At 46.7% G+C, this 15,523-nt stretch overlaps 1 protein-coding gene across 1 annotated transcript in view; it reads left to right on the forward strand.

The window, feature by feature from the left end:
* The window catches only part of ZC3H3 (zinc finger CCCH-type containing 3), a 184,989-nt gene that overhangs the window by 75,938 nt on the left and 93,528 nt on the right, over positions 1 to 15,523 (forward strand). The window contains exon 4 of the mRNA XM_050892505.1: positions 1,947 to 2,097. Coding sequence (XP_050748462.1) covers positions 1,947 to 2,097 — 151 coding nt within the window. The remainder of the gene's footprint in view (positions 1 to 1,946; positions 2,098 to 15,523) is intronic.

Genomic DNA, 15,523 nt, shown 5'->3' on the forward strand with positions numbered 1-15,523 from the left:
GGGTCTCAGGACAGCAGAGTAGGGGGGGAGAATCCCCTCCCTTGACCTGCTGGCCACGCTTCTTTGGGTGCAGCCCAGGATACGGTTGGCTTTCTGGGCTGCAAGCGCCCATTGCCAGCTGATGTCTAATTCTTTGTCCACCAGTACCCCCAAGTCCTTCTGCACAGGGCTGCTCTCCATCCCTTCATCCCCCAGAATGTACTGATACTGGGGATTGTCCTGACCCAGGTGCAGGGCCTTGTACTTGGCCTCATTGAACTTCATGAGGTTGACATGGGCCCACAGAACATCTGGTTTTATTTTAATTTCTTTTATTTTAATTTTCATTCCAAATCACCAGAAGCTCTTTAAGTTGCTGGCGTTAACTTCCTGGCTTTTCAGTTTGTTCAACATTTACCGGTTGACTTAACGCACCCTTACTTGGAGCGTACTTTGTAGCACTGCTGGTTTTATAGATGCTCGCCAGTTAACAGCAGCGTGCTGGTCTTGAAAGCATCATCAACAGTCTGCTGCTTACTGCGACGCTGCAGAAAATAATTTGCATGCAGGCATTATTTTGATGCATTAATTAAGCAGGGGTCCTGCATAGGAGTCGGAGCGATGTAAAAGAGTCTCTCTTAAAATAACACTTTGGTGTAAGGATCTGGCTTCATGCATGGTGCAAACAGGGGTTGGAGGTCCCATACGCTGAGGCGTGGGCAAGCGCAATGCCAAGTTAGAGCCGGCTGGCCTATTTATACCAAATGCCTTCCAAATTTTATTGCAGCCATATAAAAGAGATTATTTGCATGGTGTCGTGAGCGTGCTCGGGGCTTTATAGGCGGCGTTGAAGGCTGTGAATCCCTCCATACGCTCCTTGCTCGGTGATCATTTATCTTACAGTATAATATCGAGGAGCGTTGCGATCATCGTCTTTATTATGAAAAATTCCAGTGATTTATCTGTCGTGGCAGAGCCTGCTTTTCTCCTCCCCCCTGCCATCAGAAGTTGTAACTCTCTGGCTGAGTTTGGGAGTGGAGATTCGTGCTGCCTGATCCCTCCTGAATGCAACGTGAGACGGTGGCTTGCTTGGGAATGCACGAGAAGGAAAATATTCTCTGTATTAAACTGTAAAGCCACGGATCGCCGTTACCACTGCTGCAGGGAGAGTGGGAAGCTGCTCTCTCCGCTCTAGGGAACGAGATCGCCTCTAAAATGCATTTCCCTGTTTTTCTTGTTTTGACACAGATCCAGCATCCTGAGATTACCAATTTACTCGGGAAGCAACCTTATTCTCCCTTCTCTCGCAAAGACAAACATGGGGACGGGTACAACATTTTCAGGGGAAATAATGATTCTGCTTTTCCCCTCTCAACCTTGCAATAATTTTAATTAGAGTATCTCTAAGAAAAACAGCCGGCCCTTTAAATCAGTTATAAAACCAGAAGACTTAGTCTCAGCATGTAGTGTCAGCTTTAATTATCTGGGCAGTTATAGCTGTATGTTATAAAAGTCGGGCAATTAGATGCATTCCTTAAAGCTGCGAAAAAAATTGCTAGCTATCAAGTGGAGGAAAACCAGAGTCTAACATATAACTGTTAATTGCATGAAACATTCAGCAGAATAAACCGGCGTGTAGATCATCCTGCAAAATATGATGAAAACGGGAATGATTAAACACGTAAATCTGTTTCCCATGTAGATGTTGGGGATCAAGGTATTGTTGGTGAATGCATGATTCACCTGGTAGAGTTTTGCTGCTGGGCTGGTGAAGCCAAACACCCCCAAGCCCATCAGAGCCTTTCTTTTAGCGTCAACCACGGTGGTCCCATGCCTGACGCACCCCAGGGGTCTTTTGCCCCTTTTGCAGCGCTAAAGAGTTGGGTGTAGGACCTATGTTGGTGAGGTCCCTTCTGTCCCATGCACACCTGAATTTCAAGCCCTTTTTTCCATTTGCTTTCTCGTAGGAGCCAACTTGCACTTCGTAAGGAGCCCCCCAGCCAACAAGGTGATAAAGACGCGCTACAGGATAGTGAAGAAGAACGTGGTGTCTCCAGCCTTATCATCCTTCAGCAGCCCCATTCCCAACTGGAAGACGAGGCGCCCCATGACATCCAGGTAATTCTTCCATCCCTTGAATGCAGCTGGTTGGGACGCGGGAGCCGAGGGAGCTCCCACGTTGGCTCCGTGTTATTACCGTTGCATGTTCGTCGCTTAATTTCTCTATTTGTTTAGCTGCTTCTACGCAGAGTTTATTGACTTAAAGTGTAAAATCGTATTAGTAATCATGTTAGCCCGAGTTGGCGGCCAACAGCTTACCGCAGTCTGTGGCTTCATATTTATTCCCTGTTTGAATTAATTGTTTCCATGAAGCAGTTAAATAAGCTGTAAGGAAGATGAATAAACGCACACAGCTTTTTACGTCAGACTAAGTAAACTTGCTGCTTCTTTTGGAGATAGACGTGGCCTGTTAATTAGGGATGGTCAAGCCTGCTAACAAGACCAGACCTTCCTTCTGCTTTATAACATTATTGTGTACGTTGGTGCTACAGAGGAGCTTATTGAAAGTGTGTTGGAGGCAGATGCCCCAAATCTACACCAGGAGGTAGGTGCAGGCATAAACTTGCTTCTTCCCGGGTTATCTGGACAGGTGGAGCATCAGCCCGGCCCTGTAGCAAATAATTCAGCGTGCCAGCACCCGTCTGAAGAAGGGCGTCACCAAAGGATGGTGCCGTACCCTTGAGTCTGAATCTTCCTAAATCAGCTGGGCTGACGTCCGTATTTCAGCTACGAGCGAGCTGCAGCCACGTTAGCTGGTGGAGATGTTACCAGGGAATGTCTCAGAGGGCAAGACAAAGCCTGGAACTTGTGTATAAGTAGAAAGGTCGTTACGGTAATTGATGTTCTAAAAAAAGGCGCTATTAGAACTGATGTTTTTGGTTCTAACCCAGATTCTGGCTATTCTTAGGTTGAGAATGGCTTCTCCTCCCCCTGAAATGCTGATTTGCCACTGTCACAGACAATATTTTGAGCAAAGAGAGCCTGCTCTGCTCCGCTATGGGCTTGTTTGTTTTATTATTCATTCCAGCGTAGCAAACCCGAGGAGCTGGGGGATGCGGTGGGCTGTCCCCCACCATCGGCTCCTCCGGCGGAGCAGTGTCACGGGTCAGCATCAACGCCCTGCTCCAGGTGGTTTCTTCCAAAAGTTATTTCCCCCAATGATGCCCCAAGGGTTGATGGCTTTTATGGTGGGTGCTGCAGAAAGACAAAGATTGCAGGGATTATTTTTAAAGCCTAACTTCGCCTGATTTTTCCCTATACTAAGTGGATTTGGCTTTAAGTTTCACAAATATTGGTATCTGAAGGGAGGGTTGGGTTTGGAAGTCTTCAGGGTCATTAGGCAAAGTACCAGCTAAACAGAGGGATTTAAAAAAAAGATGTTTATTTTCAAACTATTTTTTAAAACATAAAATTAGGTCTATTATTTTGTCTTGTTTTTTCAAGCTCTTAATTGAGAAATTCCTCTTCTCGCGTACGATACCGGCCTCAATTTCGAAGTGCTTCTTCTCGTATGGGAACTGTGGGATCCTTTTGGGCTAATGGCTGATCCTGTGGGCTAATTGACCACAAATTTTCTGTGGTCAATCTTACCTGCGCCACCTCCTCCTTTTTCTTCACCTTCTATATTTTGCCTTTGATATTTTCCCACCTGGACATCAAGCCCTTTTATCCAGTCCTGAGATCCGCATGTCTCCTCTTAGTGCCTCCCAAAAGTGGCTGGTTTGCCTCCTCCAATTACTGCTCCACTTGTAGGTGCCACCTCCATTTGCGCATCCTTGGGGCCAACTTCTTGCATTTCCCTTTCCACAAATAAACCACATATTCTTCTTCTTGCTCCCTCATCCTACATTTTCGCTGAATCAAGGCAGCATGTGTGTGCATCTTACGTGCCAACGAGAGTTCTTGCTTGCTCACTGCTCTCAGGCTATGATAGAAAGCCAGACCATCACATAAGTAATTGTTATGTTTCTTCTTTGGCCCCAAAAGCAGCTTTTTGAAAATATTATTATTAATTTTTCAAAGTGTGGCTTTTGCATTGTGAATGTACAAGTACGTTATGGTAAAATCTTAAATTGTATTGCTTCTTAGAGGTTCGTAATTTGCTGCTGGTAATTACGGCGCCTGGTATTTTGTGTGCAAATGAAGATTTGTTTCTCATGGCTTTTAATCACCTGTTTCCTCCTGCAGTGTTGGTGTAATGCTGACTCTGGTTCTGGTCACTCCTGTAGCTACAGTCACTGATGTGCTACTCAAATTGCCCCTAATGAGCGCGTTTACATCCGCATCGATACGCTTCTTGCCCTTTCCCATCCCCAGCTCAGCTTGCTGCTTTTTTGGTCCTGAACCACCTATTTTGAGCAAATTCTCCTCCTTTTATTTAGGTGGAAACAGCTACTGCTTTCTGTTCCTGGTACAGGCAGTCCGGTTCAAACAACCCTTCTCCCTCCATCACTGCCCTCGCTGCAAATGCTGCCCATTTATCAGAGAAAAGATTGATTTTTGTTTCTAATTTTTGTGACGGTGAAATGTTCTGTGACGGATCTGTGCAAAACTGCTCCTTTAGTGTCTCTCTGCCGTTAATGTGCCTCAGCTGGGACCTTGAAAGAGAAAATGTGAGCCAGGCAAGGCTCGCCCTGCTCCGTAATCATCCCAATTTTATTCCTGGGAAGGGAATTTGTGTCTTGTACCTGCTGTCTGTTGGTGGATTCGGTTCTGCAATGGCTTTCCCAGCCGGTGAAACATGATGATGTTTTTGCCACTTCATGCTCTTTATAGCGAGAATCATCGTGTCGTACTGTGACATGACGCTGCCCAAAACTATTATCCCGTTGATGTACGAGCCTGACTCGTGAAACTCTTTCAGGCATCAGTGGTAAGGGAGGGAGAGAGAGGCTTCTTGTAGCTGTATCAAATTTAATCCTCTACCCCTTGATGACGTGCAGATGCATATGTTTAATCCATTGCTGTAATAGATGACTAACTTGGTTGCCCAGAAAGGTGGGAGATGCCCTATCCCCGGAAATGTGCAAGGTCAGGTTGGACAGGGCTCTGAGCAACCTGTTCTGGTTGAAGATGTCCCTGCTCATCGCAACGGGGTTGGACTAGATGACCTTCAAAGGTCCCTTCCAGCCCAAACTGTTCTATGATTCTATGAACTTCAGCCTCAGTTAACAGAAAACAACTCGTGCTCTGACTGTTTGGCTCAGGTTCTTCCCTTGCAACTTGTTACTCCAGATCTGGATGGTTGATGGATGGAGGACCCACGGCGAGAGCCGAGGAGGGCAGGAGCTTCAGGCAAAGGATTCAGGCAGGGTTAGAGCAGGAGTCTCCGGCTGCTGGGTGGTGGGTCTTGCTCAACCAAGCAATGATTTTGCAGAGGAGCGACCTGTTCATGCCGCCACGATTGGCTGAGAGCTCCCACTTGTAGAATAATTTTATCTGTATTAATCTCTGACTTTATTAAATGGTGTAGTTTAGATCTTACAGCTGTTTCAGACAAATCTTGATAAAATGCCATCAGCAAATTAAAACAATTATATTTTAAAGAAGCAATAAATCTTAGTCTCCCTATTACCTTCGTTGTGTGTGATCAATCATCTGGACTGTCTGGAGGAAGCACATGGCAAATGCTTCTCCTATAGTTTTTATGGGTTTTTTTGCTCCATCGTTCATAGCATCCTCTTGGACCTGTAACAAGCAACGAGCCAGGAGCTGCTTTCTTGCTGCTTTGCTTTGCTTTTGCCAAAACAATGGGCAGCTTTGGTGGCGGTGGGACATGCTGTGCATGCCTGCAGCACTGGTTTAGTCACCTCCTCATTTTTATCTTTCGGTGTGCGTCATACTGAATGGTCAACTATTTATTTTTAATATCCTTTTCATCTTAAGCTTGAAGTGTGATGTTAAAAGGCTGGTGGTGCTGCAGTCAAGTGCTGCTCCCAAACTGGTTTCTAGCTGAGGCTAAGGGGAAGTTCCTACTATAAAATCCTGGTTTTGGGGAGTCCAAAAGTGATGTGCAAGGGTTTTGCGTGACCACCGATCTTTTCAGATTTAATACACTGCCTTAATAAACTTTAAGCGGGAGCTGTGTTCTTGTCCATCTTGTGAACTGGCTGTCATTAAAGATGTTTATGAAATTCCCCCCTCTCTTTTTGGGTATCTGTGCTGCAGTTTGCAGCAAGAAACCTTGCTGGGGCATCTGGGACGTTGCCCTCGTTGCGGACAAACTCCCCCAAATCAGCAGACTAAGATGAAGAGGGACGTGTCTTTGGGAAATGAGTGACGGGGAGAGTCGCTGCACGTCTGGAGGTACCTGGTGCTAATCCCCCGGTGATGAGTTGCGTTCTCCCTTTATTGCTAGGTTGCATTAAACTTCGCCCTGCTGCTGACTTTTCTTAGAGGCGATAGATGGGAGTATATTTTAAATTAATTTTACTACACTTTTTGTAATATTTTTGTTTTAAATAGATTTATAAGCAACTTGAGGGCTATTTCTCCAAATTTATGAAGATAATTTTCACTCTCTTGATAAGGTTAAATTTACACCTGCTATTTCCATATTAATTCACATTGCTAAGTGGATCTAATTTTCTTCCGTTCTTCTATCTAGCGAGTGTGGCCTTTCCTAATGCAATTTCCCCCTCACTAAATCACTGTGATCGGGAGTCATGATCGAGTTAAATTAACTTAAATTAATTTACTTAATAAGAGCTCCAGATCATTGTGAATGAGGTTAAGATTTATTGATTCTCCTTTTCACTCCTCCCCCTTATCTCCCTCTGCTTTGCAGGAGCACAGCTCAGAAGGGCTGTGATTTGCTTGCCTTAAATTTCATTTGCTCCTATTGACATTGCGGTTGGTCATCGCTTAGAAATCACAGGGGGATGCCCTTTCCCCACGCAGCCTCTCGCCGCCGGGAGAGGGCTGAGCGAGTTGCCACGGAGGAGTTGCGATGGATGAAGCGGTGCGCTGAGCGATGGCGGCGATGCTGCTCCTGCTTCCAGCCTCTTTCCGTGGTTCGCGTGGTGTCAGCAGATGCGACCACCAGTATACCAGGCTGTTCAGGTTTCATAGACTTTGCTCACAGGCAGCAGAAGCCTTCTGGGGTTGAGGGTGCTGTAGGATTGTGGAAACTGCTAGAAAGGTAGGTAGGGCATCTGCCGTTGTGGCTGGGATCCTCCACCCCAACGCACCTTGGCTGGAAGGAGCAGATAAGGATAATGGCAGGAGGATGCTCCTGGCCATTGCAGATACCCCCCCTTTGCAAAGCCACGTGCTCCACCGAAGGGACAGCCTTGTTGCAAGCAGAGCAAGGCGAACGGGACAAACCCAAATGCCATTGAGCATCCATCCCAAGGCAGCAGTGGGAAATGTCCATGCCCCCGTACAGAGGATGATGTGCCCGTGATGGGCTCAGCCAGGAACTGTGCCAAAAGCAACAGAGAGCATTGGCCGGGAGAAGAAGGGTGCACCAACGCCTGCAGGAGACCCCAGCTCACCCTCTCATGGAGAGACAGGGCCACTTTAAGACACATTTTTGGGAGCAGAGAGACCTATGCCTAGCGGCTGATGTTGTGTTTATAGACCCCCAATGGGCGAGTTAAACACTGACCCACTTTCAAGAGTTTTCTTCTAAAATACTGATGCATGTGTTTACAAGAAAAGTAACCTGTCTGCAAATAATAGTCTGGCACTGATGGAGAAGCTCAGATATTTCCTTCAGAAAACTTAGCAGCACCTCTTGAGGGACAGTGCTACCCCTCCAGCACTATAAATAAGTAAATAACACGATAATATAACATTTGTCGGAGAAGTGCCTGCTCAGTAGAAAAGACTTGTCAGCAGAGGATACGCTTGTGTGGTTTAGTTTTGTTTCCTTCTTTTCTTTCTGTTCCTTGGCCTGGAGCACGTTGAACAGACTAAGATGGAAACGAGAGCCTTCTGGGCTTGGCTTGGGTCCTCACCACCTATTTCCCTGCAAAGTCTTTAGGGTTTTGTGCTGAAAGGTAAAGTGGGTGATGCAGGCTGTGAAATGGGCTGGTGCTCAACCACAGTGGTAGGTGCAGGTGCCACTTCCCCTGGGCAAAGGGACATATGGCCAAGCACCCATGAGGAGGAGAAACCACCGTCTCTGCCAGTCACCGTCTTTTCAGGAGGTTGAGATGCTGTGTGCTGGGTGGCTTGGACACACCGACCTCCCTATCTCATCCCTTCCTTTATTTCATGGTGCGTGAGTTTTTGGTTTCTGATTTCTTTTTGCTCTCTTACCAATGGTTTTCAGATATCCATTGTCAGCCAGTCAACCCAACTCATCACCCAGTTCTTAGAATCATAAAATGGTTTGGATTGGAAGGGACCTTTGAAGAGCATCTAGTCTAACCCCCCTGCCATGGGCAAGGACATCTTTCACTAGATTAGGTTGTTCAAAGCCCCGTCCAGCCAGACCTTGAACACTTCCAATGATGGGGCCATCTGATGCTGCCTCTCTAGCTTCTGCTGGCCAGCGAAGGTATCTGCTGAGGGTGTGCAGAGGCTACCATTCTCCAGCACTGTCCCCATGCTTGGTCTCCTCTCTTGTGCAGCATCATCATTGGCTTTTCCCCTAGGTCCCACGCTGGGGTGCTGAGCTAACTTCATGCAGCCCCTGCCATCCCCTCCCGGGGAAGCCTTTCAGATTTTCCTTGCTACGTGATCCCATTTTGCTGACATGTCTTGAGTCCTGTTACATGTTTCCTTGGAGAAGTGAAATAGTAGTTTCACCTCCTTGAGACAGTGGTATCGTGTGGTTGCGAAGGGTGCTTGGCTTCCCCCTCTGCGGTGGACTATTTTCCATGTCTGACCGGGGCGAGTAGAGCCGCAGGTGCCGGTCTTGGTGTGCTGTCAGCGTATAAGTTAACTCTTTCTGCCTAAACCCTTGGGGATGGGAGACACGGTTGAACTAAAGTCTTGGGTTGCAAGACAGAGGCACACGTACCCCGATGGGTGCGTGCCACCACAGCTTTCCCAGATCAATTGCTATATTTAATTCCTGCAGAATGCAGAACTGTACGGTTGGCTTGCCGTGAATACTAGTCGCATGGCATGAAGATGAAAATTCAATATATCCTCTCTTTTTTGCGGGGGGAGAGCATATCCTTGTGACTTTCCGGCGAAGCTGTCTCCTCCTCTCTGCGTACCTCCCGTTGTGTTGCAGATCAGGGTGATGCAGAGCAGCCGAGCCCCCGTGGCACAGCACCTTAAACCCAAGTGTTTCTGTCTGCACTGAGTCGTTTACCATAATCCAAGCTGATGGGCAGTAACGTGTTAAGCCACAGTAATTCAAGCACTTCTGAGCTTTTTGGTTGCATTCTAAGGCTTCCCAGGAAGTCTATCCGTTCTGGAAATGGGATGGGTTCACCCAACTTTTGTGACATCTCTGGAAACCATTGAGAAGTGTTTGAGATATGTTGGTGTGTGTTGCTTGTCCAACAACCCAACATTGAGTAGCTTTGCCCATGCTGGCAATTACAGAGCCAGTGGTCCCTGCAGGGAGTTTATTCGGGTCCAGTTGGGCATGGTTTAGCCCTCATCTCACCTGTCAGTGTTAGGGGAGATCCCTTCTCCGCTTGGTTTGCTTTCCCAGCATGGAGTTACGATCACCAGCGGCTTGGGGCTTGCTGGGGAATTATTTCCAGCACTTGGGGAAGATACTGCTGTATAGGGTGAAACACCACGGGGCATATTTCTGGAGACTTAAATGGTGGAGAACGTCCTTCTTCTGCTTAAAAAACCCAACTTTGGGGAGGAAATGAAGATGCCCTTTTAAAATTAGCTATTGGCTAAGAATTGGAGAGAGCAAGGGAAAGGGCAGCCCCAGTCGTTGTGCCTGCTGTGCTTTGGAGGCTGTCAGGAGGATGATCCCGTGAATTACCTATACGCTGACAGCTTCTTCTGAAAAGGGACGTGGAGATGGCAGCAAATGTCCTAAAAGCCTAATTCCCCTAAACAAGACCCAGCGATCATTAGAAGGACAATGCCGAAGCATCCCATGCGAGAGCCACCTTGGTGAGCCACCACTGCAAGGTGTTTAGTTTGCAGGATTTTAAGATACGAGGCTTTGAGAGCAGAATCTACTTAGAAGTATGCTAAATATGTACATTTGTAAGAGACATCTCCCCAAATGTCACTCTGCAGTTTCCTATTTGAGGGATTCATACCTCTTCTCCAAAAGCATCTGGAGTCAGTGGCTGTAGAAACCAGATTAGTCCGTGAACCGTTAGTTTGGTCTGGAGAGGACTTTTTTTTTTTTTTTAAATTCCCGATATAGCTGTGAAAATACAAAATCCAGCAGTGGCACACTGTGGGATGGAGACCAAAAGGTGCATTGGTTTAACGAAGGGTGGTGGAATTAGTTAGAAGCAGGTTGGCAAAGCAGTTTTCAGTGCCAGCTTTGCCCGTGGTGTGCTCTATGCCAGCAGGATCCTTCTCTCTCCATCCCTAACCACCGTCTCAAAAATCTCAAGGTGAAGAAGCCAGAGGCAAATAAATGACACCTGATTATTTCTCTGTCTTGCTAGGCAGACACTGCTCTCGTGTATTTAGTCAACGCACCTCCAGGAGAAGTCATCAAGCAATTTTGGAGAGCTAAGATGTTGCTCTCCGTGCGTCTTCGAGATGATGCAGGGTCTGGAGATGGTTGTGCAGTTCTCCAAGAGGAAGGCGCGTTAAATCACGGCACGTTCCTGATCCCGGGGGGGTCAGTGATTGGGGGCGAGAGCTGAGAGCAGGGTTCGGGGCTGTAATGCACAATGGATGGAGCAAATCCATATTTCTCCAGTGCTGGGGCATCATCTTGAAAGTTGCAGAGAAGACGCAGAAAACTGTTAACGTAGGCTTCTACCGTTGATAATTGCTGAGTGCTCTGACGGGGGGAAGCTTTAATCGAAGTTATCATATATTGTGAGCAGACAGGGATGGTTTTTTTTTTTAAAGATCTCAGCAAAGGCTGTCTTCTCTCCTTGGTCCATTTCTTTTTTCCACTGGTCGGTACCTTTGCTTTAGCAGGGAGAAGGGGTCCAAGAGGTGGGATCCTGGCCTCCCGCAGACCAGTTTAGAGCACAGACTGGACTGGTGCTGTGGTCGAGATGCTGCTCTTCAAGCTGGGGGGAGCCTGCAAGGACCAGACTGCAATCTTCAATTTTTTGGGGGGTTTCAAGCACAGCTTTATAAGTTTTTTATCTCATTTGGATGATGCTTCGGTGGGATTTTGCCTCCTCTGCTCCCGGTGCCGATTGCTCCTGGATCTCCCCGCACGTAGGCGAAGGATCGTGAGCATCATAACCCTCTGGGCAGAGGCTGGGGCACCAGGAGTTAATTTTATTTTATCAAGATGATAAAATACCCCTCTGCCTCCCCAGCTTTTGATGCGTTAATCTGAAAAAGGAGTCGAAATGTGACTAATGTCCTTAAAGTTCCTGTCAATTTTTTTCTTCCCAAATTCATTTGACATGAAAGTGAGAAGTAAACAGAAAGCCTGTGTTTAAGCAGATAACTTGGAAAGCCTTTTCCATCACATTTAAAAACGGCCGTGTCATGGATTCTGCGAATTGGCGGGTTCTATTTTGTTTTATTTTATTTTGTCTGTGTGGTAAATTTTCTTTTAATAATCTCGACGTGGTTTTACGAGGTTTAGGGCTAAGATTTTTTTTGAAGGGATGTTAAACCATTCTCCAAAATGACATCTCATTAAAGTGAAATTCATCTGCTGGGATTGGAGACATTACAGGCAGGAGGAAACTGTAGCTCCCATTTGAAAATACATATTTTTTTTTTTTTTTCTGTAGGAAGTACTTTTTAATCTTTTTAATGAGGATGGTATGAGATACACAACCCCGTATTGTTTCTGAGAAGCCCTGACATCTGGCCTAGCATAATCCAGTTTCTGTTAGGGACTAGTTTAGAGGCTTTAAAAAACAATGTCGCCTCTTTTGGGCAAAGCTCGGGATTAATCTTTCATACGCTCAGTGCTCCCCCCTTGCAGAAAGACAGACACTTCATAACACTCAGTCTTCCCTTTTTTCTTTTTTTTTTTAAATTTCTTTTTTTCTTTTTTCTGTTTCCTCTTTCCCTCTCTTTCCCCCTCTTTCCCCCTCTTTTCTTTTTTTCTCTTTCCTTTTTTCCTTTTTCTTCTCTTTCCTTTTTTCCTATGTTTTCCTTTTTCTTTTTTCCTATTTTTTCTTTTTTCCTTTTCTTCTTTTTCTTTTCTCTTTTTTCCTTTTTCTTTTCCCTTTTTCCCTTTTTTCCTTTTTTCTCTTTTACCTTTTTCCTTTTTCCTTTTTCCATTTTTTTCCTTTTTTCCTTTTCCGTTTTTTCCTTTTTTCCTTTTTTCCCTTTTTTTTCCTTTTTCTTCCTTCCCCTCCCTCCCCCTTTTTTCCCTTTTTTTCCTCTTTTTTTCCCCCTCTTGCTTTCCCCCACAACAGAGCTGACAGCTGGGTGCTTTCCCAGCCAACAGCCTGAGCAGCAGATTCAAGATGGGCAGCTTTGCAGCGGGAGCCGGGGGCTGCACCAGCCCACTCCCTGCCCGGGCTGTCCCCCCCACCCCGTCCTCCCAGTCCCCCCAGTCCTGTCCTGTGCCAGGGCAACCTCATGCCATGAAGTTGTATTTTGTGCTGCTTTTGCGTGAATTCAAGGCTGCTGGCGTTGGGGGAAGCACTCCGGTTTCCTCCTCGAAGGGTTGGCCGCAGTAATCGAGCTCTACTTCGGAGGAACTAATGAAAACAAAATAAAAACGGGACTCAGAGGTTAACTACCAGCTTTAAATGCATATGAAAATACTTAAGAATAATGGGATTTTCTTTTTTTAATTTTGGTTAATGGAGTAGTCAAGTTTTGAATGGATTCTATTACAAATAAAACTGTTATATCCGAACCTGGAGAGGCAATGATGGGTTACTTGCTCGGCAGGGTGTTGTGTTGATCTTGGATCAGCCCTTTCCCGGAGCCTGGAGCATCCTTCTTCAGGGAGCCCACTGTTCCCTAACCCCGGATCTTTTCTTGCTGGGAGATCTTGCAGCTTCATCACGTGCTGCATCTGTGTTGGTTGTGAGCAGAAGAAGGAGATGCTTGACTAGTTTGGCTGAAAAAAAGGAGAATTTCTGCTTTTTTTTCATCCCTTTCTGAATTAGTGGGGTATAGCTGATAGCCCTTGCTTTACGTTATTTGGGGGAAGTACCTTGCATTTCCTGCAGAGGTACGGAAAATAACTTTTTTTTCCTGTGGGCATAAGGCACCTCGGGATAACCTAGCTTCTTATTTGGCTGCTGAAACGTGGCTTTAGATCTGTAGCCCAGCAAACGTCTCACTTGGTGGATTTAGGGGAAGAAATGCAGAAAGCTGGGTTTTGGCCCTAGGGAGATCGTACGGACACGGAAACGGTGAGCGTAGTTGAGAATAAAAGCGACGTCTTCTTGTTTAGCATCATCAGGGCATAGTTTTGCTTTTGTAATACTTAAACCCAGGCAAACACAGATGTCTCCCATAAATTAAAGATATGTAAGAGGTGGTTTCTACCACCAGGCTCTTTCCCAGTGTCCACTGGGAGCCATCCTCCCAGTGAACTCCCAGCCTGGCGCCAGCTTTCTGCTGCATGAGATGTTGAACTTGCTGCACCCTCTTGGCCTGAGATACCCGTGTTGGATGGAAATGAGCTGGAAGCCAACCAGTCCGTAGCTTGGATAAGTACAAATGGAGGGTCTTTCTTCTCTCTCATTTTTTTTGCCCCCTGAAAACAAAGTGTGATGGTGCAAAACCACTGTAGAAGAGCATGGTACTGTCCCTCATGGCAGGCATCAGCTGCATCCTCAGTAGGATTTTCGTCTGGGTCAGGACAACATTTTGAAGTTGGTCTTCTAAGCAGAACATCTCCAGTTGTTGGGCTTCAGGTGGCTTCACAGACCAGTCTTGGAGGCTCAAACTCAACCCCTTGTAGATGAAACCAGTCCTGAGGATGTTCTCCAGCTGCTGGTGGGCACTGGGTCATCAAGGCCAGGCAGGAGCAAAGCAACGGACATGTTTTTGCTGAAATGAGTTTAATTTGTAGTGTGGATGTTGGGTCCTCAGCGCCAGGTTGCCTCTACAGATCTACTCTGAAGGGTCCACACTACTTGCTAGAAGAGATATGGGCGGTGTGGGTCAGCAGTGTGGACACCAGTCTGGGACAAGGAGATTTTGGATCCATGATGGAGTCTGCAAACGCCTGGTTGATGCAACCTCTTTCTGTTTCCAGCCTGCCACCTTTCCTCTATCTTCCCATGAGAATGGATCCTTCATGCTGTGTCCTACTGCAGGGCAGAGAGAAGAGGAGGTTTGGTTCCCTGGGCCAAGTGATTTCAATTGTAAATGTTCATTCAAATGCCAGTTCCTAGAGAGCTGAGCGGGCTTGCGAGCATGGCATCGTTCCGCACAAATACGGAGAGCTGTATTACACCCGTGATGCTCATTTGACCAAAAGGTCCTATAGAAAAGGATAAACTGAAACGATAACTGAGCTAAAGAAAAAATAGAGAGACTGCATTTCAGTGAGGCTGCAAGAGGCACTTGTTTTGAGAGGTGCAGGGGAGTAACGGGGGGCTTGGGCCTTTTCACACCAAGCCCACGATCTCCCAGTTGCATCGTGGTGCTGCACAAGCATTACCAGCTCCCAGGGCTGGGCAAGCCAAGGGGAAAGATCCCTTAGGGACTAAAACCAGCACGGAGGGCATCGTCTAGGTTGTATAACAGTGCAGACGTGCTCGCAAGTGGTTGCGTCGCTTCTCAACAAGCTACCGCTCATCAGCAACGTCTTGCTGACTGGCTGCTCCCGCCCTGTGGCATATTAAGCTAATATGTTTTACTTAGTGTTTATAATAGGCAGAGAGTACACGCACAGTCGGTTAGTAGAGGATTTGCTGATGAGTGGTAATTCATTAGTCGGGATTTTTTTTCCCCTCTTTTGTGACCGCCTCTCCTTGCTTTCAGAGTACAGCAGCTATCAAAGAAAAGCAGAACATCCTTAGCGAGGAGGTTTATACGGATTAAAAGTTGGGAGTTTTCAGCTGCGGATCAGCAGTTTTGAGTTGAGGTTGGATCATCTGGTGCAGGAACTCAGGTGGGAGACTTGAAAGTTTGTGCCCAGGCAACCGGAGAGATCATCTCCAGCATTGGGGAGCCCATCTTCAGGTGCTGGGACACCAGATTTGAAATGGTCCTCCCCGTGCCATGGCTTTGCAGAGAGTTTGCTGTCCCTCTGCACGGTTGGGTCCACGTGTCATCTCCTGGAGCCTCAACCCAGCAGCTCTTGCAGCAATGCTGTGGGGTAGCAGTGGTCTTTGCATGGTGAAGGCGGCAATCGCTCCCTTCCTCTAGGTTATATCCAAAATACCCTAAACGTGATGGCACGCACATGACCGGTCAGGGCTTGCCCTTGCTCTTCATTTACTTGGAGTTCATGTTGAGGATCTTGAAGTGCAGC

This window comes from Gymnogyps californianus, chromosome 2 (genome assembly GCF_018139145.2).
Source record: "Gymnogyps californianus isolate 813 chromosome 2, ASM1813914v2, whole genome shotgun sequence".
In the NCBI taxonomy this organism is placed as follows: Eukaryota; Metazoa; Chordata; class Aves; order Accipitriformes; family Cathartidae; genus Gymnogyps; species Gymnogyps californianus.